Source organism: Aethina tumida, chromosome 5, assembly GCF_024364675.1.
Source record: "Aethina tumida isolate Nest 87 chromosome 5, icAetTumi1.1, whole genome shotgun sequence".
NCBI classification, from domain to species: Eukaryota; Metazoa; Arthropoda; class Insecta; order Coleoptera; family Nitidulidae; genus Aethina; species Aethina tumida.
In genome coordinates this window covers 12,612,759-12,639,985 of record NC_065439.1, presented here as the reverse complement: position 1 = coordinate 12,639,985, position 27,227 = coordinate 12,612,759, and the positions used below count along the sequence as shown (strand labels likewise).

At 28.6% G+C, this 27,227-nt stretch overlaps 5 protein-coding genes and 1 long non-coding RNA gene across 8 annotated transcripts in view; 4 read left to right on the top strand and 2 right to left on the bottom strand.

The window, feature by feature from the left end:
* Positions 1–12,385, bottom strand: part of LOC109598301 (G-protein coupled receptor dmsr-1-like) — a 46,805-nt gene extending 34,420 nt beyond the window's left edge. The window contains exon 1 of the mRNA XM_049967531.1: positions 11,206–12,385. Within this exon, the coding sequence (XP_049823488.1) occupies positions 11,206–12,163 (958 nt within the window). The 5' untranslated portion in view covers positions 12,164–12,385. The remainder of the gene's footprint in view (positions 1–11,205) is intronic.
* Positions 12,386–15,475: 3,090 nt separating this feature from the next.
* On the top strand, positions 15,476–16,264 carry LOC126265610 (uncharacterized). Its single transcript, XR_007548114.1, has 3 exons — positions 15,476–15,619; positions 15,673–15,793; positions 15,842–16,264. It is a non-coding gene; the product is annotated as an uncharacterized LOC126265610 (long non-coding RNA).
* Positions 16,265–19,474: 3,210 nt separating this feature from the next.
* On the top strand, positions 19,475–20,021 carry LOC109598308 (uncharacterized). 2 transcript variants are annotated; one of them, XM_020014190.2, is made up of 3 exons: positions 19,475–19,633; positions 19,685–19,805; positions 19,871–20,021. In XM_020014190.2, exons 1-3 carry the CDS (start codon positions 19,543–19,545, stop codon positions 19,896–19,898), a joined length of 240 nt encoding a protein of 79 aa, XP_019869749.1. In that variant the 5' UTR covers positions 19,475–19,542; the 3' UTR covers positions 19,899–20,021. The 2 variants fall into 2 exon arrangements, with proteins under 2 accessions (XP_019869749.1, XP_019869748.1); XM_020014189.2 differs by having other exon boundaries at positions 19,854–20,021.
* An 829-nt stretch (positions 20,022–20,850) lies between these two features.
* Positions 20,851–21,589, top strand: LOC109598307 (uncharacterized). The gene is made up of 3 exons (XM_020014188.2): positions 20,851–21,011; positions 21,063–21,183; positions 21,243–21,589. Exons 1-3 carry the CDS (start codon positions 20,912–20,914, stop codon positions 21,352–21,354), a joined length of 333 nt encoding a protein of 110 aa, XP_019869747.2. The 5' UTR covers positions 20,851–20,911; the 3' UTR covers positions 21,355–21,589.
* Positions 21,590–21,622: 33 nt separating this feature from the next.
* On the bottom strand, positions 21,623–22,378 carry LOC109598310 (PHD finger-like domain-containing protein 5A). 2 transcript variants are annotated; one of them, XM_020014193.2, is made up of 2 exons: positions 22,132–22,378; positions 21,623–22,089 (listed from the first exon to the last, which is right to left on the bottom strand). In XM_020014193.2, exon 2 carries the CDS (start codon positions 22,065–22,067, stop codon positions 21,735–21,737), a length of 333 nt encoding a protein of 110 aa, XP_019869752.1. In that variant the 5' UTR covers positions 22,068–22,089; positions 22,132–22,378; the 3' UTR covers positions 21,623–21,734. The 2 variants fall into 2 exon arrangements, with proteins under 2 accessions (XP_019869752.1, XP_019869751.1); XM_020014192.2 differs by having other exon boundaries at positions 21,623–22,078; positions 22,132–22,377.
* Positions 22,379–22,604: 226 nt separating this feature from the next.
* Positions 22,605–26,825, top strand: LOC109598303 (trafficking protein particle complex subunit 11). Its single transcript, XM_049968322.1, has 15 exons — positions 22,605–23,071; positions 23,122–23,481; positions 23,538–23,768; positions 23,818–23,959; positions 24,017–24,187; positions 24,244–24,377; positions 24,430–24,637; positions 24,690–24,889; positions 24,948–25,131; positions 25,186–25,501; positions 25,552–25,916; positions 25,968–26,125; positions 26,177–26,393; positions 26,444–26,635; positions 26,688–26,825. Exons 1-15 carry the CDS (start codon positions 22,680–22,682, stop codon positions 26,736–26,738), a joined length of 3,321 nt encoding a protein of 1,106 aa, XP_049824279.1. The 5' UTR covers positions 22,605–22,679; the 3' UTR covers positions 26,739–26,825.
* Positions 26,826–27,227: the final 402 nt, after the last annotated feature.

Below are 27,227 nucleotides of genomic sequence, written 5' to 3'. Positions count from 1 at the left end.
CGAATCAAAATAATTTGTTATAAATTGTGAGGAACTTAAAGAGTTGATTTGTATTTTAATTTCAATAAGATCTTTCACTCATCATTTTTATTTATATTTTAAATGAACTTAATTACATCGAAATTGTTTCTATATTTAAAATATATATATATATATATATATATATATATATATATATATATATAATATAATTATATTAAATTATAATAAACGAATAAACAATTATATTGCCGTATTGTTGTTATCAAACATACTGCATAACTGACAATAATATGGATATTTAAACATATACTTTTATCAAGACAAATGAATATTTCTAAAGTTGCTCTACATATGAGTGACAGTGTATATTATATTAATATATTTTTATTACCAATTTGATGTATTAAATTATAAATATATTTCCTTATCATTCCTTTTAATAATTACTGTGTAATTAAGCTGAAACTAAATGATATAATATTCTTTTGTTCCATGTCTTCAATATTTCATTAATTAACACGTTCATTGTGAACAGTTAATTAAACGAAGATGTTCAAATTGACAATGTGATATTTAATTAATTAAATTAAAAAAGTCAATGCAATGTATACTTACTTCATAATTGAATACAGTAGTGTTTGTAGTTAGGATAATTATGCCTAGACGTAAATTAACTACACATGAGAGGGTTCGAACGATTGGAACGTTGGATATCTGGGATCAATCAGATCGAAATTGCAGGTAACATACATTGAATGTTGCACAAAGTGTTATTTCTCGCTTTCATCAAACTGGCTAGACTTCAGAAAGGACAAGATGTGGTAGACAAAGAAATCTACCACAAATGAAGACCCCTATAGCATCTTCCTCCTCCAAGCAACTGGCTGATCAGTTAGAAAACGCTGATGGAGATAGTATCGCTCCTGTTACTGTACTAAGGCGTTTAGCAAGTTTTGGTACATCTAGACCATTCCAGCAATTGACCACAACAGCCTCATAGAAGGCATGCAGAGGAAATCTCAAGCAGTCATCGATGTCCATGGAGGAGCAAATTGCAGCAATATTATTAAATATATATATATATATATATATATATATATATATATATATATATATATATTTGTTATTTTTTCAGGAAAACTTATTTTTAATTAAACAATTCTAAATGAACTAATTCTTGAACATCAGGTTATTAAATTAAAAATTTTCTTTTTCTTATTAATTAAGGCGTAATTAAGTTGAAACAATATAAAGTAAGATAATGCTCTTCTATTCGACACGTTTAACATCCCTTTAATTAATATCTTCATTTTGAACAGTTAATTAAATGAAAACGATCTAATTGAAAAAATAAAATTTAATAAATTAAATTCCAGTCGAAGTATCACTATAATAAATAATCAGTTTTGCATACATTATTGAATACTTTGAACAAATATTATTTGTGATTCAGTGTAATATAAAACAATTTTTTTTTTCTTTTTTTTCTTTATTAATTGTAAAGTAACATTCGTGACAAATTGAATATCTTTATAGTTAATACGTGCATCATGTCAATCGAATTGACTAAATGAAAATTAATTAAGATTCAAAAATTGTATTTCAAATGTCCTCAATTATCAGTTTTGCAAAATATATTTATTTCTCACGTTTTGGAAACGTGTCGTTATCACTTCAATGTATTAAACTAAATAATATTAATTCTCTGCTACTCCATTAATTATTGTATGAAATTGAAACAATTCAAAATAATATAATGTAACGTAACGTAATATTCGCCTATTTTAGAGGTTTATTATCCCATTAATTAATACGCTCATTTAATCCATCGATTTTGAACGGTTAATTGAATAATGACGATCGAATTGTCAAATTCAAATTTAATTAATTACATTCCGAAAATTAATTGTCACGCGTTTTCTGCTCCCTGATTAATTATTGTATATTATCAAATCATCGAAGTGTCACAACAATAAATAATCGACTTTGCACGCAGAAAATGAAATAGTTTGAAATTTATCATCACAGAAATTTACATTTATTTCATGTCACTAGTTTACAGCCAAAATGTAAAACCTTTGGATGTTGAAATTTTTTATTGTGAACAAAATTACCTAAATGGTGAAAGCACGCTTGTATTGCCACAAAAATGTTTAAAAAAGTTTCGCCGTAAACTTGGATCGTTGGACTATTCAACTACAAATATTTCAGGCAGTAGTAGACTAATACCAGCAAAGAAATGAAAATGAAAAGAGAAATAGACGAATATTTACATTTACTACGTTGCTTTATTTCTGTACATTACATGCTGGGGAACTGAGCTTCGACCTCAACTTTGATGCATTTACTTGTCCTAAAGCTTTGATATATATTATTTCCGTTTCAGTCATATATTGGTGATACCTTTCACCTTTTCATCGCTTCGACCACTTCGATTTCCTAGAAAGAGAACCACATAGTCAATGAACCTTGATTGTCTTATTTGAACCTCCAAATCGGAATCCAATTTGTTTGAATGTAAATTAATTGTAACATTGAGATTCGTTTTAACGTAATTGGAGCTTTTGTATTGTCTCAAAAATGTGATAAGGGCTTCCTAAAATGCCATTAAGTGAACTGCGTTCAAACACATTCTTGTTATTCAGTTTCAGTTGAATTTTTGTTGATGTCCTAAATTTGCTTTTCAGGAAGGAATAAGAGCATTTTTGGTTAAAATATATAACAAGGAAAAGTTAACTTAAGTTATTTATCTGGATTTTTATGAAATATCTTTGACTTTTATTGTGTATATATTTAAATATACTACAGTTGAAATCCTAAAGAATTTCAGCCTTTCAGTCATTTTTCATCGGTTTACACAGTTGATGTGAATGAAAAATATAGATTTAGTAACAATTTGTCCACTGTCTTTTTGTTCTTTCTATGATATCTTCATATTTATTGACGTATTGAAATTAATTATGGTAAAAAATTATTCTAATGGCGAAAGTCTGAAAATCGTCAAATATTGCATAAAATTTGAAGTTCCAAAACTGTAATTAAGTTAATTTTCCTCCAATAGAAATAAATTAGGGACTGTTGAATTCATAATTTCCTGCCTTTCTAACGAAATATTATTATATCAAGCTTGTCATTAAATCTGGCCACTTTAAGTAAAATTATAATCCGAAAAACACAAGTTTGCCATTATTCAGGTGAATGACCCATATAAAGAAAAATGTAAAGGAAACTGTGTATATTTGAAAATTGGAATTTGTAAACCAGTGTATATCTGAATTCAAAAACAGGAAGTAATCCCTCTGAAATTATTCATAGGTGTTAACGAGACTAGAAATTAATCGTCACTGTCCACTGAACACGTTAAAAGGGGGTCGCAAATTAATTTTAATTAATAGTTTAATTGCTACAACAAGATATTTTCGCTAGTTATTACCCTAAATAGATGTTTTCACTCCTTTTTATGCGACAAAAGAGTAATTTTAACAATAGGTGTTATCTTATACATGTAAAATTCATGAAACTGCACCATCTGCATAATCTGAAGTCCTTTGATGCTGAAAATTCGCTCCGAGCCACAAAAGATGACGTTGATAATTTTAATTGGCGGTCAAAGTTACTGAATAATTTCATTTTTCGTTGTTTTATCGTCAGGATAATTTATTGTTGCGTTTTACGTGGAAAAGTTTTATATTATTTATCATTCTCTGTGATTTATTGTTGAATTTTTGCATTCGTGATATTTAATTTATTATCCTGTCATTATTACAATGGAAATTAATTTTGTGAATGTTCTATGCAGGTTTTACCAATAATATACACATCTATCTAACTGTAAGTATTTATTTAAACACAATGCATAAATTTTACACATTTATTTACAATTTATGTGGCAGAAGTTCATTATGTTTATTTGTTTAATTTAATAAATATTTATTTAAACTTATTATTGTTTAAATTATTAAATTAATATTTAATTTCAGTATTACCCAAATTAAACTTAATCCAGCAGAAAAACGCTGTACAAACAGAATGTTTAAAATGGACCGTCTCAATTTAATACGATTTTGAAGAGGTTCTTTGTACAAATTTCATAACTGAGCCATTGTATAATACAAACACACATAAAATGCAATATAAAAATGTTTTTTTTATTAGTTATGACATTCGCCTTTTCCTTCAAATCCAATATTTGCGCTCGTCATATTAAAAGGGATTCGAGGGCCAGACATGACAAGAAACATTATTGTTCAGACCCTCTTTTCAATTATTTTAATTAGTTCTACATCTATTTTTTTTTTTTTTTTGAGTACAAGGTTTTTTCTTTTGAAGTCGTCGAATTATGTGTGACTTACTCAGCTCTTTTGTACTATTGGACAATTCTAGGACGGTGGAGGAAGGATCGTTTATCACCACCATTTATCAGCGCGAACATCTTCAAGGGAAAAAAAGTGCGTATCGTTCCCCGAAGGATTTCTTTGTCGCTAAAAATTGGCCCAATTATTCCCGCGTAATTTTTTAAAATCGCCTTGTTTTTATGCGTAATTGTTTTCGGCGTGATCCGCGTAATTTCTTGGAATATTTTCGGTCCTGGACGTGACGCAACAGCTGGATGAAATTTTAAGGGGGAGCTCGGGTTACAATTAATGTTACGATAAGTTCCTTGAACGAAGGATGCAATTAGATTATCTCTTATTATGTTTTGCGCTGCAGGAAATTGAAAATTAAAATTTGCCAAACCGACAAACAGCCTTATTAACCAATTTTCGTTGGATTTTACCCATATGATCAAATATACTCAAATTGTTAGAAAATAGAACACATACAATGGTGATCGGAAAATAGCACAAAATTTAAAATTAAACATAAATATTATAAAATGTTTCATAAAAGGATTTAATTTAAATTTTGTCTCTCATTTGAAAATATGAAAGAATTAGATATAAATGTGTTGTAAAAGTTTTTTTATAAAATGAATTTAATTAAATTACATAATGCTGATCTATTTTTCAACTAATTTGTCGAAGAATTACATTTTTTTTTTGTGTTGTCTAGTCTAAGGATAAAATTTATATGTTGAATATATGTATTTGTTAGATGGATTTAATTAAATTACAAACTTCAGATCTATTTTTTAAATAATTTGACGATTAATAAGAGATTCTGATGTTTGAAATATATTTGAAATGCTACTGCCATAAAATGATTTCGTCTATCACATCTACTTTTTGAGACACGGGATAATTGTATTTAAAAGGCAAACAAACAGACAATACAAAATATAAAATTTTGTTATATATTTCATAAAGGATTTTATGCGACCAGTAAGTATATTAAACATATTCCTATATTCTATATACATATTTACTTTTGGTCATTAGTAGAATTAATATTATTTTATTGTGTTGGATAACATTTTCAGTGGGAAGAAATAAATATTGCACTACAGAAAAAAGGTAATTATAATGAATAATTTATATTAGTTAATTAATTCTTTGTAAATTATTGAGACTTATATTTAACAATTTTAATAATTCAATAATATTAAAGTTTTTTCTATATTTTATTAAAGATTTTATCACTTTAAAAGATTTAAATATATCTTATAAAAAATATAAATAATAGTATAAAAATATAAATTGCCAGTGAATTATTGCAACTAATATTTAACAATATTAATAATTCAATAATTTTATATTTTTGGATTTCATTAAAGTTTTTATCTGTTTACAAGATTTACTAATTAATACTATATAAATTGTTTGTGAATTATTAAAACTAAAAATTAACAATTATAATAATTCAATAATTTTAAACTTTTTTCTAGGTTTTATTAAAATTATTATCACTTTATAATATTTAATAAATAATTTTATATTAATTAATTGTAGGTTTTAAAAAATATTTCTTATAAAAAGTATAAATAATAGTATAAAAACATAAATTGTTTGTCAATTATTGAAACTAAAATTTCACATTTTTGTGGATTTTATTAAAGTTTTCGTCAACTTACAAGATTTAATAAATAATTTATATTAGTTAATTGTACATTTTAAAAAATATTTCTTATAAAAACTATAAATACTAATATAAAAATATAAATTGTTTCTGAATTATTGAAATTAAAATTTAACCTTTTTCATAATTCAGTAACGTTTAACTTTCTTCTGATTTTTTTATCCTTTTTTAAAAAAAATGTATTAATTGAAGTTTATTAAACATATTTCAATACTCTATATATTTATTTACTTTTATTCATTAGTAGAATTAATATTATTTGATTTTATTGGATAACTCATTTTCAGTGGAAAAAAGAAACATTTCACTCCAGAAAAAAAGTAATTTATAATTAACATGAAAAATCAAAGACTAAATATGGTGACGTCACTAAAAGCTTAAATTGTTCCCAAAATTGGTTTACAATGTTATTACTAAATATGGAAGAACACAATCATTTAAAAATACAATAACGTAATGTCAAAAAAATATATATAAACCATTTCGAATATAAAGGTATCATGAGATCATCATGTAACGAGTTTTGTATAATCAAAATAATGATTCAAAGCATGAGTTCAAATTTGTTCAAAGCTGGTTATAAAATAATCATGTGGATCTAAATCCAATTGAACATTTGTAGAACGACATGTTCCGATTATAAAATAATCAAAGGGTGTTCAACAAAATATTAACTTTTCTTTTTAAATTATGTATAAATTATTTTATAATAATAAAATAATTATATGCAATTTCTGCATATACAATGGGTTACTTCGAAATGATTCCAATATTTTGATGTTAATTTTCTCGCCATGGCCAGCAAGGTCTCCGAACTTATCACCAATTGAACACACGAAATTCCTCTTTCTCCACAGACATTGGAAATCCTTCTAAGTTAGTAGTACATGGAATGAGGTAATTCATTTAAAATGAATCGCCACATTAGATCAGTACCAGGAAAAGTCAATAAGTATAACGAACACAGTATTATTACTTTTAAAAAATTAATCTGATAAATATAATGTATTCAGAATGACTACCTCAGAGTGTACACCAAAAATAAATGAAATCTGACAACTCGATCTAGATATGTCCCATTTTCTATATCACTGAGTATAACATACATAATGGATAAAGGCAAAATATTAAATTAGTATGAATTAAAATAAATAAATAAACTACATATTTTATGACAACAATAAAACTAAAAAAATATATCGTATAAATAGAACGAATTAAATGTTTAACACGATAAAAAAAAAACAAATTAAACAGTAGCATGTTTAGTTGCATTTTCAGCATTTGAATAAAACCCTTTTCGTGAAACACTAAATTTAATTTATGAAGTGAATTGCACTTGATAAATTCCGTTGCGGAATAATTCCTCACAAATTAAATAAGCCAGACGCAAGGAAAGTTCCTCGGGTGTTTAATAAATAATGCCCAATTAATTTTACAACGGTTCATTTGACGCTGATCAATTAGGACAAAAGCTGAATAAATGTTCACTTCGTGTTTTTATCAAGGTCGACGTTAAAAGAACACTTTTAATTGTAGTTCTAATCCAGCTTTTAATGAGAAATTGTCGAAAAATTTCATTCAATATTCCAAAGATAAAAATTAATAAAAATTGAATTTTCATTAAATGTTAAGGTCATTAAATGTAATTAAAATGTAGGTGTTTTAATGTAATTTATGTATTTTTTATGTTTGTTGTATTTGAATTTAACAAAATTAATTAAAACTGAACATGGCTCTGCGTTACAAATGAACACAATATTTTTTTAAAATTAATTAATGCAATATATTCTATACATGTACAAATTAATTAGTTGCTGGATGAAAATTAATAAAATTACATAAAAATAATAGTATTAAAATATAATAATTGTTTAATAAAATTTTAATAATAAATAGTAAATAAGTTAATTGAAAATATAATAAAACATTTCCTAATTAAAATATTCAATATTTACATAAATTCATTTATATATGATAAATTAATTAATCAATTGCTATTCAAAATATTGTATAAATACCACTCCTACAATTTTGAACAGAAATGTATTTTTTAAAATCAAATTAATTAATTTTATAAACAGCCTAAAAATTAATTTTTTATTTAAATATAAACATATATCTGCTGCTCTTATTTCCTTTCAATGGACATAATTCTGGAAAAGCAGGTTTAAAGTGGAATAGGAACCACAGTTTGGACATGATTAATTCAAAGTCCCATGAATCCATAATCAACGAGGCTGATGCATAATAGATTAGATTTACACTTAAATTGTAAATTTACCACACAGAGCTGTCACATACTGTTTACACACTGCATAAACGATAAATCAAACGCAAATTTGATCTTAAACTTTTGCATCGCACAAGAGATGCGTGCTTAAATGATTTACAACGTTGTCTTGAAAATGGGTCAATAGATGAAAATAAAAAGATTAATGGTGCTTTTTATTATATTATTTATTTGCGGTTGTATACAGTAAAAAATTAATTTTGATTAAGGACAATGCGGAGAAAAAAGTTCCGCTTCCTGGTTGGATTAAACTGATGGCTTTTCGATTTATTTATTGACAGGCTTCAGTATTTAACTTTACAGCTTCTAATAGTTGATTTTATCAGATTATAAAAAAATATATATATTTAAAATTTATTGTACCATTCGATGCTTTTTATTTTGATTTATTAGATATTTAATAACTGATGTTCTTTTACGTTTTAGTGGCAAACAGTAAAAAAAAATGTGTGCATGAAACAATTTATCAACATATAATTTTATGATAAAATACACAGTGTTTAAAATCAATTTACGTTAATTAACTTTGTTTTTAATTCGTTTTTGCAAACTTGGAAACGGTGATAAAATGTATTGTGTCAATGTTTGTTATAAAATATTGTTGTGTATTTTAATTAATTAATAAATATTTCGTTTGAATTCGTATGAATTGAAAATGCATTTTTGGTTTTTATTTAATAAAACATTTTATATTAAATAACTAGGTTTTAAAAATATTTTTTATAAAAATTATAAATAATAGTACAAAAGTATTATAAAAAAATTGTTTGTGAATTATTGACACTAAAATTTAACAATTTTAATAATCTTAAACTTTTTTTTAGTTTTTGTCACTTTATGAAATTTAATAAAATATTTTATATTATTTAATTGTTGGTTTTAAAAATTTTGTCTTAACAAATTATAAATAAGGGTAGAAAAACGTAAATTGTTTGTAAATTCAAACTAAAATGTAAAATCTTTAATAAATCAATAGTTTCAAATTTTTTTCTGGATTTTAATCAAGTTTTTGTCACTTTACACAATTTAATAAATAATTTTATATTAGTTAATTGTATGTTTTAAAAAATATTTATTATAAAAATTATAAATAATACAAATTATTTGTCAATTATTGAAACTAAAGTTGAATTCAATAATTTTAAAGTTTTTTCTGTATTTTATTAAATTTTTTATCATTTTACAAGACCTAATAAATAATTTTATACTAGTTAATTGTAAAAATTATAAATAACAGTATAAAAATATATATTGTTTGTTAATTATTAAAACTAAAAATTAACAATTTTAATAATTCAATAATTTTCAACTTTTTTCTAGACATTATTATTGCGGTTTTTATAACTATATAAGATTTAATCAATAATTTTATATTAGTTAATTACAGGTTTTAAAAAATATTTCTTATAAAAACTATAAATAATCATGATAATATAAAAATATAAATTGCTTGTGAATTACACTTTACAAAATTTATTAATTAATTCTATATTAGGTTTTAAAAATATTTATTATAAAATTAATAAATAATATATTATAAAAATTATAAATAATATAAATTGTTTAACGATTTTAATAATTCGATAATTATCAATAATAATCAACAAAAAATTTTTTTTTCTGAATTTTATTAATGTTTTTATCACTTTCCAAGATTTAATAAATAATTATATTAGTTAACTGTAAGTTTTAAAAAATATTTATTGTAAAAATTATAAATAATAATATAAAAATATAAATTGTTTGTGAATTATGAAAACTAAAAATTAACAAACTTTTTTCTGCATATTATTAAAGCTTTTGTAATTTAACAAGATTTAATAAATAATTTTATATTAGTTAATTATAGATTTTAAAAAATATTTTTTTAAAAACTATAAATAAGAATATAAAAATATAAACTACTTGTGAATTATTGAAAGTAAAATTTAACAAAAAAAAAACTTTTTTCTGAATTTTATTAAAGTTTTTATCACTTTACAAGATTTATTAATTAATAATTCTATATAAGTTAATTGTAGGTTTTAAAAAATATTTTTTATAGAAACATTAAATAAAAGTATCAAACTACAAATTGTTTGAGAATTATTGAAACAAAAATTTAACAATTTTAATAATAATAATAGTATAAAAATATAAATTGTTTGTGAATTATTAAAATTAAAATGTAACAATAATTCAATAATTTTAAACTTTTTTTGGATTTCATTAAAGTTTTTATCACTTCACAAGATTTAATAAAATATTTTATATTATTTAATTGTTGGTTTTAAAAAACATTTATTATAAAAATTATAAATAATAGTATAAGAATATAAATTGTTTGTGAACTGAAATTGAAATTTTAATAATTCAATATTTTTTTTCTGGATATTTAAATTTTTATTATATTAAATTTTACTAATTAAAGATTTTTCTTTAATTAAATATAATTAATATTTTAAATAATATTTTATTATTAATTTCATAAAAAAATATTTAAAATATCAATAAATGTATAATGTTATTTATAAAATATTGTTAATTTGTAAAAACTATAATTATCAATTAATAAAATGGTTTTTGAAACTCTTAACAATGAAAATAACTATAGTTTTTTTTTTAAATTAAATTTAATAAAAAAGGAAACTATGCTTTCAAAAGTGCATCTTAAATGACAATATATATTTTATTAAATAAAATAGTTTAAATACGTATATTATTTATAATATAAGTACAAGCTTTTTTATATATTTATTATTTTTTTAAATAAAATGTTTCATTAGCAGTATATAACTTTTTTAATAACTGTAGAATTTATTAGAAATTTTTTTAAAATTAGTTTTTTTAAGTACTAATTAAAGTCAATGTTGCAAATAACAAATTGAAATTTTAATTTTTCATAAATTAAAAGAAAGCAAAAATAAAAAACTCACCCAAGCGAAGGTAACACTCGTCCTGGAACCTCTTGCCCTTCGTCGCGCTCAACAACCCCAATATCGCCTGCGGAAACTCGGTGAGCAGGAACAGCAGGAGGACCGCCACCAACATACCCGACGTGCGGTCCGCCTGCCTGTCCTTCTGGAACTTCCTGCTCAAGACCGACCGTGCCTCCGTCAAATTATTCAACGGCAGACTCCCGTTCAGGAGCAGCCTCCGCCTCCGTTTCGTCTCGATGAGCACCGAGATGATCTTGTGCGAGAGATGGGTGAGAAGGATGCAGGGGACCAGTTTAATTAAGACGCCGTACAACCAGAGGCTGACCTGCTGGTGCCGCTCGCTGATGAAGTCGATGTAGAAGATTTGTTGGTGGGTTATCTGGTCGTTGTGGTACGACGGGAGGTCGATGCGGTCTATTATGCGGCCGCTGAAGGTGGTGGTCTGGTTGTACGAGAGGACCTTGAGGGACAGGATTATGGGCATGGATAATATGGGACAAAGGACGTAAGACAATGTGATGACGGTGAACGTTCGTCTCATGCCGCAGTAATGGTTGCTGTTGTGTGGGTTGGTGATGATGATGTACCTCCATATCGCCAAAATCACCGTCAAGCAACACGAGATGAAATGGAACGTTAGGCTGAAGTACGCGTGGAAAATCATGAACAGCGCCCACTTGTAGGTGAAATGGGATGCGTACTTCTTCGAGTCACCGTCCAAGTAGCGGTGCATGGTGAACGGTATGTATTCGAGCATCACCAAGAGGTCGGCGATCGCCAGTCCGGTCAATATCAAATTGGTGGGCCATCTCATCTCCTTCGTCGTCAGCACGCAGATGTTGAGAATGTTGGCGATGGAGCCGAAGACGCAGACGAGGAAGCTGAGCGGGCCGTGCACCTCCTCGTAAGCGTCGTGAAAGTTTTGAAAGTCGCAGTAGACCGTGGTGTTGTTCATGATGGGAGACGTGATAACGTATCAGGTGGTGTGCGTGAGTTTTGCGTGTTCCGCGATACGGAACGTCGCATCCTTCCCGTCGGAGAGATCGCGCGCGTTTGACGCTGAATATTTGTGCGTCGCGACGTCCCAATTCACGCATGCTCCGCCAGTTGTTAATTGTCGCGCAATTTTTGAGCCATTTGTTGGCTAGCAACTTTTGATTATATCCATCCATTTCATTAAAAACTATTGAGACACTAAAATTTTATTGCTACTATTACTGGGTATTTTTTTACAAACAAGGAAAAGTATGAAATGTTTAAGTAATAAATTGGGATTCCAAACGTTTCAAATTTTAAAATAATGGTGTTAATGTTAATTTAGGATTATTAAAAATTAACATATTAAAACAGAATTTAAAAATTGAAAATAACACAAATATTATATTACAGATATTTAATTAAAAGAATTTTGAAACCCCAGTGTTTTTTAAATGCTGTAAATATTATATAAAAATTTAATACATTTTTGAATTAAGTTGAAATGTATTTTTTACAAATATTTTAGATTAATCATATTTTATAGTTTGTTTGTAAATTAAAATATATCTCATATGTCATATTTATTACAAATTATTTAAAGAATTAAAATATTAAAAAACACATTGATAATTATGTTATAAAGTTTAAAAATTGTAAAATATTTGAAAATTGCTGCAGCTTTTAAATTAAACTTGTTAAAAAGCACTAACTAGTTTCAAAATTTCGGAAAATTAATTACAAGATAAATTGCATACATAAATAAATAAAAAATTATATGTATAGTAATTGAATTAATACTGGAAATATAATGTATAAATATCTTTAAGCACTATTATATCTGATATAAAAAACATTTCGAAATTTAAAACAAAAATTATTTTTTCTTATATTTATAATTTATATCAAGACGACTTATTATTTCAAAATATTCTACAATATTTTTATTATTTTTAAATAATAAATTTGGATTCCAAACGTTTGAAATTTTAAAATAATGGTGTTAATAATAAATTTACTTTAATTTAAGTTAATTATTAAAAATTAACTAAGTAAAAGAGAATTTAAAAATTGAAAATAAAGGCTTCCACATATTTAATTAAAAAAATTTTGAAACACCCGGGTTTTTTAAATGCTCTAAAAATTTAATACATTTTTTAATGAAATTGAAATGTATTTTTTTACAAATATTTTAGGTTAATTATATTTTGTAGTTTGTTTATAAATTAAAATATATCTCACATGTCATATTTATTCCAAATTATTTAAGTTAAGTTAAAAAATTGTAAAATAATTGAAAATTACTGCGGCTTTTAAATCCCCTTAAACTTGTCATGACACACTAACTAGTCTTAAAATTAATCACAAAATAAATTGTCACAAACTAAATAAATAAAAAAATTATTTATATGTATAGTAATTGAATAAATACTGGAAATAATATTATTTTATTGTATACATATCTTAGTAGTAATTATGTTTTAAATTATTTTTGTTATATTTTATATTTTTAAATTAGAAAGATAGTAATGCTTCTCGAAATTTAAAAAAAAAAATATATTTTTTTCTCATATTTACAATTTACACCAATACAATTTAATTCTCTACAATATTTTTATAATTGAAAACATTTTTTGAATTAATGGCAGATATTATCATAATTACAATTTACAGCAATGCAAATTATTTATAGAAATCCAGGAAATAAATTATAAATAAATAAATGTGGTCTTTAAATGAGCTGAGTTGTTCAATAACACATTTAATACATTTTTGAATGAAGTTGAAATGTATTATTTTACAAATATTTTAAATTGATTATATTTTTAATATTATTAATTATGTTTTAAATTATTATTTTTTTATTATATATTTTTTAATATATTTTACTTAATGATAGGAAATACTTACAATTTAATACATTTTTTAATGAAGTTGAAATGATTTTTTTTTCTACCAATATTTCAGATTGATTATATTTTGTAATTTGTTTACAAATAAAAATACATCTCACATGTCAAATTTATTCCAAATTATTTAATGAATTAAAATTTTAAAAAATACCTTGAAAAGTATATGTATTATAAAGTTTAAAAATTGTAAAATATTTGAAAATTACTCCGGCTTTTAATTCTCCTTAAATTTGTTAAGAACATTAACTAATTTTAAAATTTCAGAAAATTAATTACAAAACAAATTGTACATTGAATGAATACTGGAAATAATATTATTGTATTGTATAAATATCTTTAAGCACTTTTAGTATTTAAATTATTTTTTATTTTATATTTTAAATATTTTTTATTTGTTTTTTTCTCATATTTAGAATTTACCTCAATACAACTTAATTGTTTTAAAATATTCTACAATATTTTTAATATTTTTATTATTGAAAACATTTTATAAAAAGAATAAAAATAATAAAAAATACCTTGTTAAGAAACAGTAACTACAATAGTTTTAAAATTCCAGAAAATTAATTACAAAATAAATTATATACAAACTAAATAAATAAAAAATTTGTATGTATAGTTATATAAATTTTTTTAAGCACTCTATTATATTAGTAATTATATTTTTTACTTAATGACAGATTAATTACAATTATAAAATAATTGTAATTAAAATAAAATAATAAAAGGAGTAACTTAGGCTACTTTTATTTTAGAAAAATTCTTATATTTTAGAAAAATAATGTAATGTTCAATGTCCAAGTTCTGTCCAGTACCACGCGCAGCTCATGCGCAGCTCACGCGCAGCCACCACTGGGCCGTCACATCGGGCGCCTCCCGCCACTTCTCCCACCAACGATTGATTGATAGTTTGATTTGATTGTTAGGTATCTTTTATAATTCCACCGATCCGTTCTTCTTATCTTATCTTATCTTAATTCAAAATATTTTGTTACATTTTTACTGCTTTCCTTTTTTACCTTTAAGTAATAATTATAAATAATTATAAACATTTGAGTTCAATATTCAGATTTACATTGAAATTGATTTAGTTATGCCTAAAAGAAAGTCAAATCTATCTAAAAACATGAGAAAGGCCAAAAGCCAAAGATTGCGACGTGAAAATGAGTCTGAACAAGATAGGAAAAGTCGTCTTACAAGATTACGGATGTCCCTGTCTAGGTCGAAAGAGAATAGTTCTGAGAGGAATGAACGATTACAATTAGACAGAACGCGTCATTCATTGTTAAGGGTTCAAGAAACTTTGAAATCTCGAGATCACCGTCTAGAAAACGATCGTATTCAACACGCTATCGGACGAAGTCGCGAGTACAGCTAGTAAATAAATAAATGTCGCATTAGTAACACAATTATATTTATAATAGCGGGACAGAATAAATAATAAATGAATAATGAAAGGTTTTATCGTAATTGTGTGTAATTATTGCAGATAGAAGATGAGGGCTTATCAAAATGGATACCAAGTGAAAGTTCAAAAATGTGTTGAAATCATATTTAAACATTTAAATACTTATAGGTGGAGAGGAGTGTGATGGATCAATGTTCGATTTAGGAAATATGAAAATAAGAGAATCCAAAACAATAAAAGGACAATGTGCTAGTGCAACATGCGATGGGAGCAGCATCTCAGTAAAGGAGTAAGTAATTTCATTCTGTAAATTTCAAATACAATCATAATTTTTTAGTTGTGGATATTTGATAATGGGGCCGTGGAGTCATTATGGTAATTTAGATCTAACTAAACCATACCCAGATTGTTGTCCTAAACTAATATGTGAATAAGAGTACCAGTTTAAAGTTCAACCAATGCATATTTGTTCTAAGTACAAAAATTAAAGCTATTTGTATCGTCTCGTGTTTTATGTTTCATTCTGTAAATTTTAAATAACATACAACCTTAATTGTTTAGTTGTGGATGTCTGATTGGGAGTGGGTGTCCTTATGATGACGGAGATATAACCAAATCTTACCCAGAATGTTATCCTAAACGCAGATGTGACAATAAAATACCGTATCAAGACAACTAACTTTTTTAATACAGAAGAAAGCAAATTAATATTTTAAAGTATAACCAATGTATATTTGTTCTGAACTAATAAATAAATCCTATTCGTCAGATAAATCACACAAAAATGAGACTGCAAAGAAAATAAAAACCAATATTATTGGATTTTATTAAATGTCTTTAAATATTTTACTATATTTGAATTATTTTTTTTTATTTACAATAATAAATATTTGAATAACAATAATAATTATTACAATTCCGAATACAAACACACAAATGGAAACTACAGAACCAGAAACAGAAAATCAGCAAACAGCAAACATTAAATCAATATCCTCCCCAAATAACTCCAAAGATAGCAAAGCTGAAGAAGCCCCAATAGCTGCCACTAATTCACCCAATACAGACATGTCCACAGAAGCACCAAAATCAAAAAGATCAATTGACTCAATACTTAACCCTCCTATTCGAGAATCACCTCACAACAATGATGATCCTCAAATCCCATTTATTAAACCTCAAACAATAAATAAAAAGCCAAAGGAAGAAAGCCAACTGGAGAAAATGCTTGAACCTGCGAAAACCTTTATAGATAAAGGAAAATTCATTTTAAATTACAAGCAAATTCTAGATTTTCTTGAAAATGTTAAAGGTTCAACGGACCCCCTAAGCTATTCTAAACAATATACAAATAGCACCGAATACCTACTGGACATGTTAAACCAAATATACCCACATCCAACTGACAGAAAAATAAAAACAAGTATTACCAAACTAAAAAAGAAAAAAATAGGCAAATAAAAGGAAAAACATTAACTGACATTGATAGTGACTCCTCTCAAGATAGCGTTAATTAAGATGATAGAACAAATATTGCAATGGAACAATGGAGGGTTTAGTAATCTAGAATCACTCCAAATATTAGTAAAAGAACACCAACCAAATATAATATGCCTCCAAGAAACTCATTTTCAGGAATCAAAAGAATATATGCTAAAAAATTACATATACAGTACAAATAGAACTAATTACAGAAGAGCAAGTGGTGTTGTAGCAACCTACATAACCAAAAATATAAAATCGTCAGAAATCCCTCTACAAACAAACCTAGAAGCGAATGTGAACAATTTCGAGAAGAAACAACAGAAAACGACATACCCAGCACTATCCAAGAAATCTTAGAGGACAAATTATCAGTCACTAACCTAATAAAATACCTAAAAGATATTCAAATGTATAATAAGATATAATGTAAAACTGTATATACATATACATATTTGCTAATAACCCTTAAGTGGTTGATGCGGTTAATAAAAAAATAATAATTATTATTATACAATTTTGTGTAGACATTGAACGCTCTAACAAAAAGATACCCTACAACTTTTACTGTTTAGAGGATATCGGTCAAGGGGTGAAAGAATAGAAGATATCGGACAAGGAAAGAAGAATTAATAAACTTTATAACTCGTGGATAAGTAAATAATATAAAATGCTCAACATATATTTTTGTAGGAAATTAAATGCTCTACAAATAAGGTCTCCTGTGGTTAATCGATTACTCTAACCATTTATAAGGTATTCAACTATCTTTTTATATACTAATCGAAAACCGTTTGATCTCATTAAATTTTGAGAGAGACATCATTCACAATAGAGACAGTAAAAGTCTGCAAATTTGCTCCATAGTGGGAATCTTTTAATGTCTCTTTCTTGCATAATGTCTCCCTCAAAATTCAGTTGGATAAAAGGCATTTCAATCGGTATAAGTATATTGGTTGTATTTCCATTTCAGAAATACAATTTTTCATATGTACAATTTATAACAGCTCAAATTGTTTTTTGAATTTTAAGAATTAAATGAAAAGAGTTTGTTAATCAGATAATGGTGACATCACTTACTTTAACTAAACAAATACAACAACATTTGCACAAATCTGATTTTGTGTTAAAAATATTTAATATAAACAATATTGCAACTTTCAAATATTGTTGCAATGCAAGAAATTTATCAATTTTGCATTTTTTTAAGTCGACCCTATTTAGTTAGATTAAAACTTGCATAGCACACATTTTTGAATAATTTGCTTTTCAATAATTATCCAGAATCAACAGTAATACAAACGTTTAAAACTTCGCCGTAGGCAAAAACCATCAAAACAGCACATGAACAACGTAGATCAACCAATTAACTTTTAAAAACGTTTAGAAAACACATTTTAACGTTGTCCATACGATAAACGTATTTAATGGTTATTGTTATCAATACAGGATGCTAAAAATATTTTAATATGCCATCAATCATGGTAATATACTTTGCCGAACATTTTGATGGAGTGCAGTCTAAATAATAAATTGTCTGTTAATTTACTTGAAATAAAATTTATTTTTGTGACGTGTTATCATCTCGATTACAATGACGGATAAAAACACAATGGTAGAGAAACGAAAATCGCACAAAGACATGTTGTAAATTTAATTTGAATCAGAACGTGAGGTTTTTGAGAGACCGAAACATTTCGAGCATATAATTTAGGGAATTACACACAAAGTGTTCGGACCGCTTGCAAACATTTCGAGTAATGAAGGGAAGACTTCACAAAACCAGCCGTTTATTAAATATGTAATATGCTTAGTTATATTTTAATACGTCAATAAATTTATGTCTGAATGTTTTATAATCGGTTCGGCATTGACCTTAAGCCGCACATGTAATGTAATTAATCGTAAGACACGACACGAAACGTGCATTAAAATTAAAATGAAATATTTATTTGTAAACCGGCGAATTCGCCCCTTTTTAAAAAGACGCTATTGAAATATCGAATATAAATAGGCATAATTTTCCGGGCCATAATATATTTTCGGCATCAAAATGAATAATATCTTTTATGGTCCCGGAAAATATACATTTTCCTCACGTGAAAAAAAAAAAAATACGCGCTGCGAACGAACACCGGTTAAAAATATATATGCGATAAAAACCGTAAGACCGAATTGACACGTCCAATCACTTTCATAAAAATGATGAATGTTTAGCAAAAACCCACGCAAAAAAACGATCTTATAACGCTCCGATGGTGACTGATCCTTCCTGTTCTTTAAGTATCCAGATAAGAGGGCGAAATAAAATCAGATAATGTCACAACTACAGAAAATATATCCTATTGTTTATTACGGAATTTGTGATGTCTTTAAATGAATTGATGTTGTGTTTAATATCACAATTATATTTGTGATAAATAATAAGTTTTATCAAGTTGTTGTTGAATATTCAAATGTACAAAAAATCGATGCAGATAGAAGAAAGGGGTTATCAGAAGTGGATACCAAATAATTTAGTATGTTACAACGAGTCCATAAGTTTGGTAATTAGCAATGAAGCTGCCAATATTCCTGCTTTTTCTAGTCGTTTTAGAAATAGAGGCAGGATTAGAACCTTACTATTTTCCTACTGATCCTCTATACAGTAAGTTCACAATTTTGTTGAATTCATATTTAAACCCATGAACACTTATAGAAGGCGAGGGCTGTAAACCAGTGGATAGTAGTTTACCAAAGATGATGAAAGAGAGAGAAATGAAAGCACTCGAAGGATGTAACGCAGCATACTGTTCTAATAATTCCATCCACAGAGTGGAGTAAGTGATTTCATTCTGTAAGTTACAAATACAATCATAATTTTTTAGTTGCGAATGTTTGATAGGTGGAGGGCCGGGGTGCCATTATGGTAATTTTGATCTAACTAAACCATACCCAGATTGTTGTCCTAAACTAATATGTGAATAAGAGTACCAGTTTAAAGTACAACCAATGTATCTTTGTTCTAAGCACAAAAATAAAAGCTATTTGTATCATCTCGTGTTTTATGTTTCATTCTGTAATATTAAATAACATACAACCTTAATTGTCTAGTTGTGGATGTCTGATTGCGAGTGGGTTATTCATTAGATAAACCTCACAAAAATAAAATTAGAGAGATTTAACTAAACCATACCCAGATTGTTGTCCTAAACTCAAATGTACACCCCATCTATCTTTCTTGTATATACCTAAAAAAACCCAATTTGTATCGAGATTCAACTAGACCATACCCAGATTGTTGTCCTAAACTAAAATTTACAACCAATGTATCTTTTTTCTATGTACATAAATAAAACCTATTTGGATCTTATCGTGTGTTTTCATCGGATAAAACCAACAAAAATAAAATGAGACTACAGACAATAATGAGCTATTTCATTTAGTTCAGTTTCGCGGAAACACAAACCCGACAACAGCTAATTGCTTTTCGCTGCACGATATTTTTAAAAATACATTTCCTCCCAAAATAAATATAAACATATTTGTACATTGGATAACGTACATGGATTTTAATGCAGTAAAATTACAGCTATAATTTATGCAAATAAGAAAACAGTGTGCATTTGCCTGTAAACCACATGTTGCAGTAATATACATTTCTCGCCTCGGGCGTCTGAAGGGATTTTATTGGTGCAAGGCAAAGTCGATCATAAATTTAACCGATTTAACTTCATAAAACTTTTCACCGTGATTCGCTCCCGCTGTTTGTTGCCTTGATAATATTGTTAAATGAAAATTCTATTTTAGTTTTATTTCGTCTTATTTTGTTATTTAAAACTTGTTTGTAAACAAGCAGGTTTTGATCGATGGTGGTTCAAAGGTTATCGAAAATAGTCAGTTGCTCATTCAACTTAAAAATGTAGTCTATCGTCGAGGTTTTGGTATGCTTTTAAAAATGAAACTGACCATTGTTGTACTGGTCTTGGCGACCTGTCTGACTTGCGAAGCATCCGTTGCAATTATACCAAACGATCCTGATTACAGTAAGTACGATAATTTTTATAATATTTATGTTAAAACAATTTTCGCCGCAGAGGGGATAGGATGTTACACCAAGACTTACGACTTGGGCGAATTTGAAACAGGAGAAACGAAGCGAGTCCCATCACAATGCGCCATAGCAATTTGCAATAAAAATTTTATAGACTACATTGGGTAAGACAATATCCAAACTGGCCAATTTTATTTAATTACCTAATGTTTATGTCATTTAGTTGTGGAGTCGTAGCAGTTGAGCCCCCTTGTTCAGTTCATCCCGGAGATTTGGCCAAACCTCATCCACAATGTTGTCACGAAATTAGATGTCCGGAAGATAATAAACTGTAATTCATTTTTTTTACATAACTTTGTAAGAAGTGTCGTTTTCAATTAAGTATCGTCATGTAATCTATATTTGTATCGTCTTGAAATTGAAGTGTTCCATTTAGGTTTATGCTCTTTCTCTATGAAGTTGTAAATTGGATTTTTATAACAATAAGAAGCAATCAAGTGTTGAAATCAACTCTTTTATGTAACTCCTATGTAATAAAATCTATTTTAATTAAAAATAAAATATATATATATTTGTACCGTTTTAAAAAATAAAACCCACACATATAATTCGAAATCTTTATTAATACAACTTATACTGTTATATAAATTATAAAAACACACATCAATTAATAAATAATGCACCTGTATAATTTTAACTAATCGAGTAACATCTACTATCGTCTCTTGAACCCATATTTCTTCCTTTCATAGAACAAGTCAGTCTTGGAACTGCCCAAATTCACAATTTTAGGACAACCATCCCTGTCTTTTTCCTGTATGGTGCACTCCTTGCAGTAATAAGCGTCCGATACACCTGGACCACCACAAATAACACATCTACCTTGGTAGGAACCATAGTTGCATTCGTCGCATATCCTGACTAGGGTGCAGGGACGGACATACGAATCGCAGATCACACATTTCCCGTCGCATTTCTCGCACAGTCTTCCGATCGCGACGCCGGGCTGTTTTCTACAGAAAATCAAATCGGGATGATGCTTTGCCATTGCGAACCGAGCTTAAACGTAACTACGCTTTATTGACGTGGCACCCACGGGGAGATGTACTTACGTGATTGCTTGGGGGTTGTTTCGCCGTTATTTTGTAAATAGAGCGATGTGTCCCTGTTTTTAGGTTATGTAGCAGGTGACTCGGATTACTTACGCTCGTATGTTTTTTCTATGAACTTTTTCTACACGTTCAGAGATATTGAAGCACGTGTGAAGATTATTGTATGGTTATTTAATGTAGTTTTACTGTTATGCAGTGTTATATTGTGGAGGACAAGAAAATAATATATTTTGAAAGTACCTACTGGCTATGCAACCAGGTTTGCTACTATAGATATATAAAGAAGTGACAAGAAAAACAAATTTTCTTTATTTAATAATTAATGTGTTTCGGGTATTTTTAATTACAAATTTAAATATAATTTACTATTACATAGTTACTTTAAGTTATCAAAAACTAATATATTTTTATTAAAACAAAATGATGACAATCCGAGGTCCACTCATGAAACGTCACATCCAAATAGACAAAAGTCAAACTGACAGTTCGTATATTTACTTTTGGAATGTCCGTAAAATATATCGACGTGAATTAAAACCCGGATTTAAATGATGCAACCGACGGCGAGCGTGCAGAACAACGCGGATCTGCCGCCCGAGCTGCTGGCCAAACCGCTCGCTTTGGTGGGTGTATCCGGACTGGACACAATTAATAATGCAGTGCACAAAACTATTTGGGATTTGTTCAGCGGCAGCAGACGCCTGGACCGGGCCCCCGTCCAGTTTAAACTTATCAGTAATTCGCACGAGTTCCCCGTCATCAAACCCAAAAGGAATTCCTATGACTGGTACATACCGAAGGGTATACTGAAAAGGAACTGGATGAACAAGCATTTAAACGAAATACCGGCCGTTATTGTTATTTTTTATGACTTGGACTGGAACGATGCGTACTGGAATGAAAAGGTTATTGAGTGTGCATCCAGGGTGCAATCTATGAGGTACTATAGTATAACAGTACACAGAACTTATCTAATTGGTTAAATTTTAGGGCTGCTTTGGAAGGGAGAAGTACCAGAATTGTGGTGGTTCTTATACAAAATGTGCAACCAATTCCAGCTAGTGAAGATACATTAGCAGCAGATAGGGCAACACAACTTTGCTCAAGTTGTGAACTTAACTCAACATCCTTGTTTGTTTTACCTCATAGAGACCATTTGCAAGGGTATATTTTGAGATTGGAAAACGCCTTCTATGAATTGGCCCAAAGTTATTACCTTAATAATGCTAAAAGTATTAAATCACATAAGGAACATTTAAATAAAAACAACCTTCAGTATTTACATATCAGACACCAGTTTAAAATGGGTTTCCTGTTTGAATTGAAGCAAGATATTCATCAAGCACACAGGTTTATGTCATTGTAAGTTTTATAGTGAACACAAATAAATTTTGTATTATTTTTAGGCATTACACTCATGCATATAATAATTTATTGGAGATCAGGATTGTTGATACAAATGCTTTAGAAATTAGAACTATTGCAGGATTTATAAACTACAAACTGTGTAGATTATTGTTTGCTATTAACCTGCCAAGAGATGCCATACAACATTTTAAATCACATATTGATAGATTTAAAAACAGAATTGGGTTTCAAGAGTTGGCTTTTGAACATTATGCTTGGTTATCCAATCAGTAAGATGTACATTATTGTATTAAAAAATGGTCAATAATGTTGTTTTAGATATGCAGTTTTTGGTGATATATTTGATGAGGCTGTGAAAATGGGTCTTCCTGCTGTTCAGATCCAACATCCAGGACTGTACTATCAACAGGCAGCACAATTTGCAATACTACGCAAAAAGAGTTGTCAAGAATTGTGTATGGTGTGTTTTAGTAAATGTGTTTAATACTCTAAAGTAATTTAAAAATCCAATTTTTAGGGTGTGTTGTCTTATCCATCTCCTGATCCTCTAGAAGGTGGTAACACAATGGAGTTCTTTGGTCAAAGGCCTTGGAGACCAGGTAAAATATCTTCTGAGCCTCCAGACCCACAGATTGAAAGGAATGGCATTCAGGCTCTACAGTTTTTGGAAAAGGCTGTGAATCACTCTGTAATATTATTTGAATGTTCTCAAATAAAACAAAAACTGATTATTGTTTTTTCTAGAATATAATTATAGCACTTTATGGACTAGCTATTTCCCAGTACAAAACATACAGATGTCCTAGGACTAGAAGACAACTGGTCTTGGAAATGGCAGACGAGTATTACAATTCAAAAGATTATGGAAAAGCTTTAACGTAAATTTTATATTCCAAACAAAAAAGAAATGCTTAACTGTACAGTTTTTAGACTACTAACACACATGCTGTGGGACTTTAGGGCAGAACAGTGGTGGAAATTATTATCTGACATTTTGGATAAAGCCATAAAATGCGCATATTTAACAGCGAATTTACAAGACTACATAAGTTTAGCGTTTGAACTTCTCGGGTGTAACGTTAACTTAGCTGTCGAGGAAAAACGGCGTATTTATGAGAATTTGCAACGAATTTTAAAGGTTTATTAAAAAGTTTTATGTTGTTTAAACACTAAATCTGTGTTATTTACAGAAACAAATGCCTTATGGCGATCCGAAATTGCCCCACGATACTTTACAAGACGCCATAATAATTTGGCAGCCCGTGTTCAACAACACTCTTACTTTCCAATTGGATATGTCCAATATTACAACTTGTATAGAGGCCAAAGCGAAATTCCTGAAGTCTTCCTTTGAAGTCGATCAAAAAGTCATTGTAGAGATTTATATTAGGTATCAAGGGAATAATACTGCTTATTAATGTTACAACATTCATTAAGATTTATTACAGAAATACTTGTCCTTTCCCCATGGCGTTCACGGCTTTATCTGTCTCTGTTATTAGTCCATCTGTTACATCTGAATATGCTGTAGAAATCAAAAATAATTCAGCTCTGTTGTTTCAACACGACGAGGTCAAACGGTTCGAAGTCCAATTTATGGCGGATCCTAACGACATTAATAAACAACTACAAGTATTTTACTAAAAAAATTGCTAGTAAATGCAGATTGAAACCAATTATTTTCAGATAGGCCACATTAACCTGTCAATGGGCCACATGGCCGAGTGTCACGTCGACCTAAAACTGAGCAACGGCAAGATGAGCAACAGTTTATTGTTCTTCCGGCCGAACCTCGACACGTCCAATTTCGACAACGTTATACCTTTAAGTTTCGCTACAATCGTACCCCGATATTCGAAACTGAAGGTCAATTTTGAGCACAATCAACCGGCACTTTTGGGCGAATGGTACGAGATCAAGATCCAAGTCGACAACGACGAACAGCACAGCATCAACGACTTCAAAATTGAGGCGTCTTTAGTCAACGAGGACACACCTGATGGTATAAAACATTCACTATCATTCTCACAGGTTTAATATAGTTGTTTTTAGTTGAGTTTTCGTTGGTTCCCACCGGAGTAGTGGAAAAAATACCGGTGGCGTTGAAGGCTCCGGAATTCCTGCCCTTAAAGGGTAAAGTGACCGCCTCTATTTACTTGCGTGGCCACAAATCGGGCGAAAAACATGTGGAGATCAAAATAACGTACACGTTAAACCGTAACCTGCCGGTGGTTAGTATTAAGAAGGAACTGATCCGTCTGCCTTTCGTCCAGCCTTTCGAAGTTAAGACCAAGTTTCTGTCCATGCTGATGGCGGACGTGAAGAAGGTTTACGTCGGCGAAAGCTTCGGAGTTATGCCCACCGTCCACTGCATCTCTCCCTGGCCCATACATATTGAAACCACATATTTGGATTTTGTAAGTTGTGGGAATTGTGCTTGTATAAGGAAATTATTGGATCTTTTGCAGCTTCCGCCTGTTCAGTCGTACGAAACACAAGCGGCTAGTCAAATTGGAGGGCATGTTTTAGACTGTAATGAAGTTGGGGCGGAATTATATCTGGCCATCTGTGATAAACCCTCTGATCAAAACGTACAAATTGGACAGTATAATATTAAATGGAAACGGTACTAGTTCTAGTAATTTATTGTTTTAATTACTAATTATAAATGTTACAGTGAAAATGGCAAGGAATTCACAACCAGTCGCACGACGATATTGGGTTTACCGTGCGAGTGGATACCGTTAGATATAAAACTAGATGCACCTGCCCACGGTTTAGTGCGCACGCCAATGCTAATAAATTATGAAATCACCAACCGATCCCATCAATTAATTCAACTCGACGTTGCAATGGAAGCAACTGAGGCTTTCATGTTTGCCGGCTATAAACAAGTATGTTTGTTTAAAATTCTAAAGTTGTTTTACTAATTGGTTTGTTCCAGTTCTCGGTGTCGATTTTGCCGCTATCAAAAAGAAAACTACAGTACAATTTGTATCCATTGTTGGCTGGTAGTGTGGCTTTACCCAAATTAACTCTCACCATTCCAGATAAAAGCCCTGAAGGACCAGTTATAAGGGAAGATCAACTGAAGGCACTTCTTGAAAGGGCTCTACCTACTCACTTGTATGTTATGGTGAGTTTGTTCAAGTTTGTGATGTTTCTAGGACTAATGTCAATTGTTTCAGCCTCAAGCAAAAGGGAATCCTGTGTCGCAGGCAGTTCAGCTTACTATTTAAATTACATTCATTGTATTAAAATTTTTGTTAATTGCTAATTAAATTATATAATTGTTTTGTATCTAATACATTTTTATATAAGCTGTATTTAATTTATATCCATGGACGCCTTGTAAATACATCAGTAACTTAGATAATTTTAATAACCACAGTTTTTTTTAAAAAGTATAGAAATTGTTTTGATATAAAATATCACAAATGAATAAGTACATTTGAAACAGTTTACGACAATAAAAAATTAGCTAATAAATTATTTCATTATCTGCCAAAATATGTCACCTACGCCCCGATTTTACGTCGGAGTTTGAGTAACCTTGGCTTGAAGATGAATTTTTAGCATCACACGTGAGTCCCGAGTGCTATTAAACTATTTACACGACAATTTTTTTGTGAAAATCATTAATTATCGAAGCTATTAACAAAAGACTTTCGCACTAGTGCTGTGCATGCGAAGCTAAAATTAATCTGGATTTACGTAAAATCGAAGTT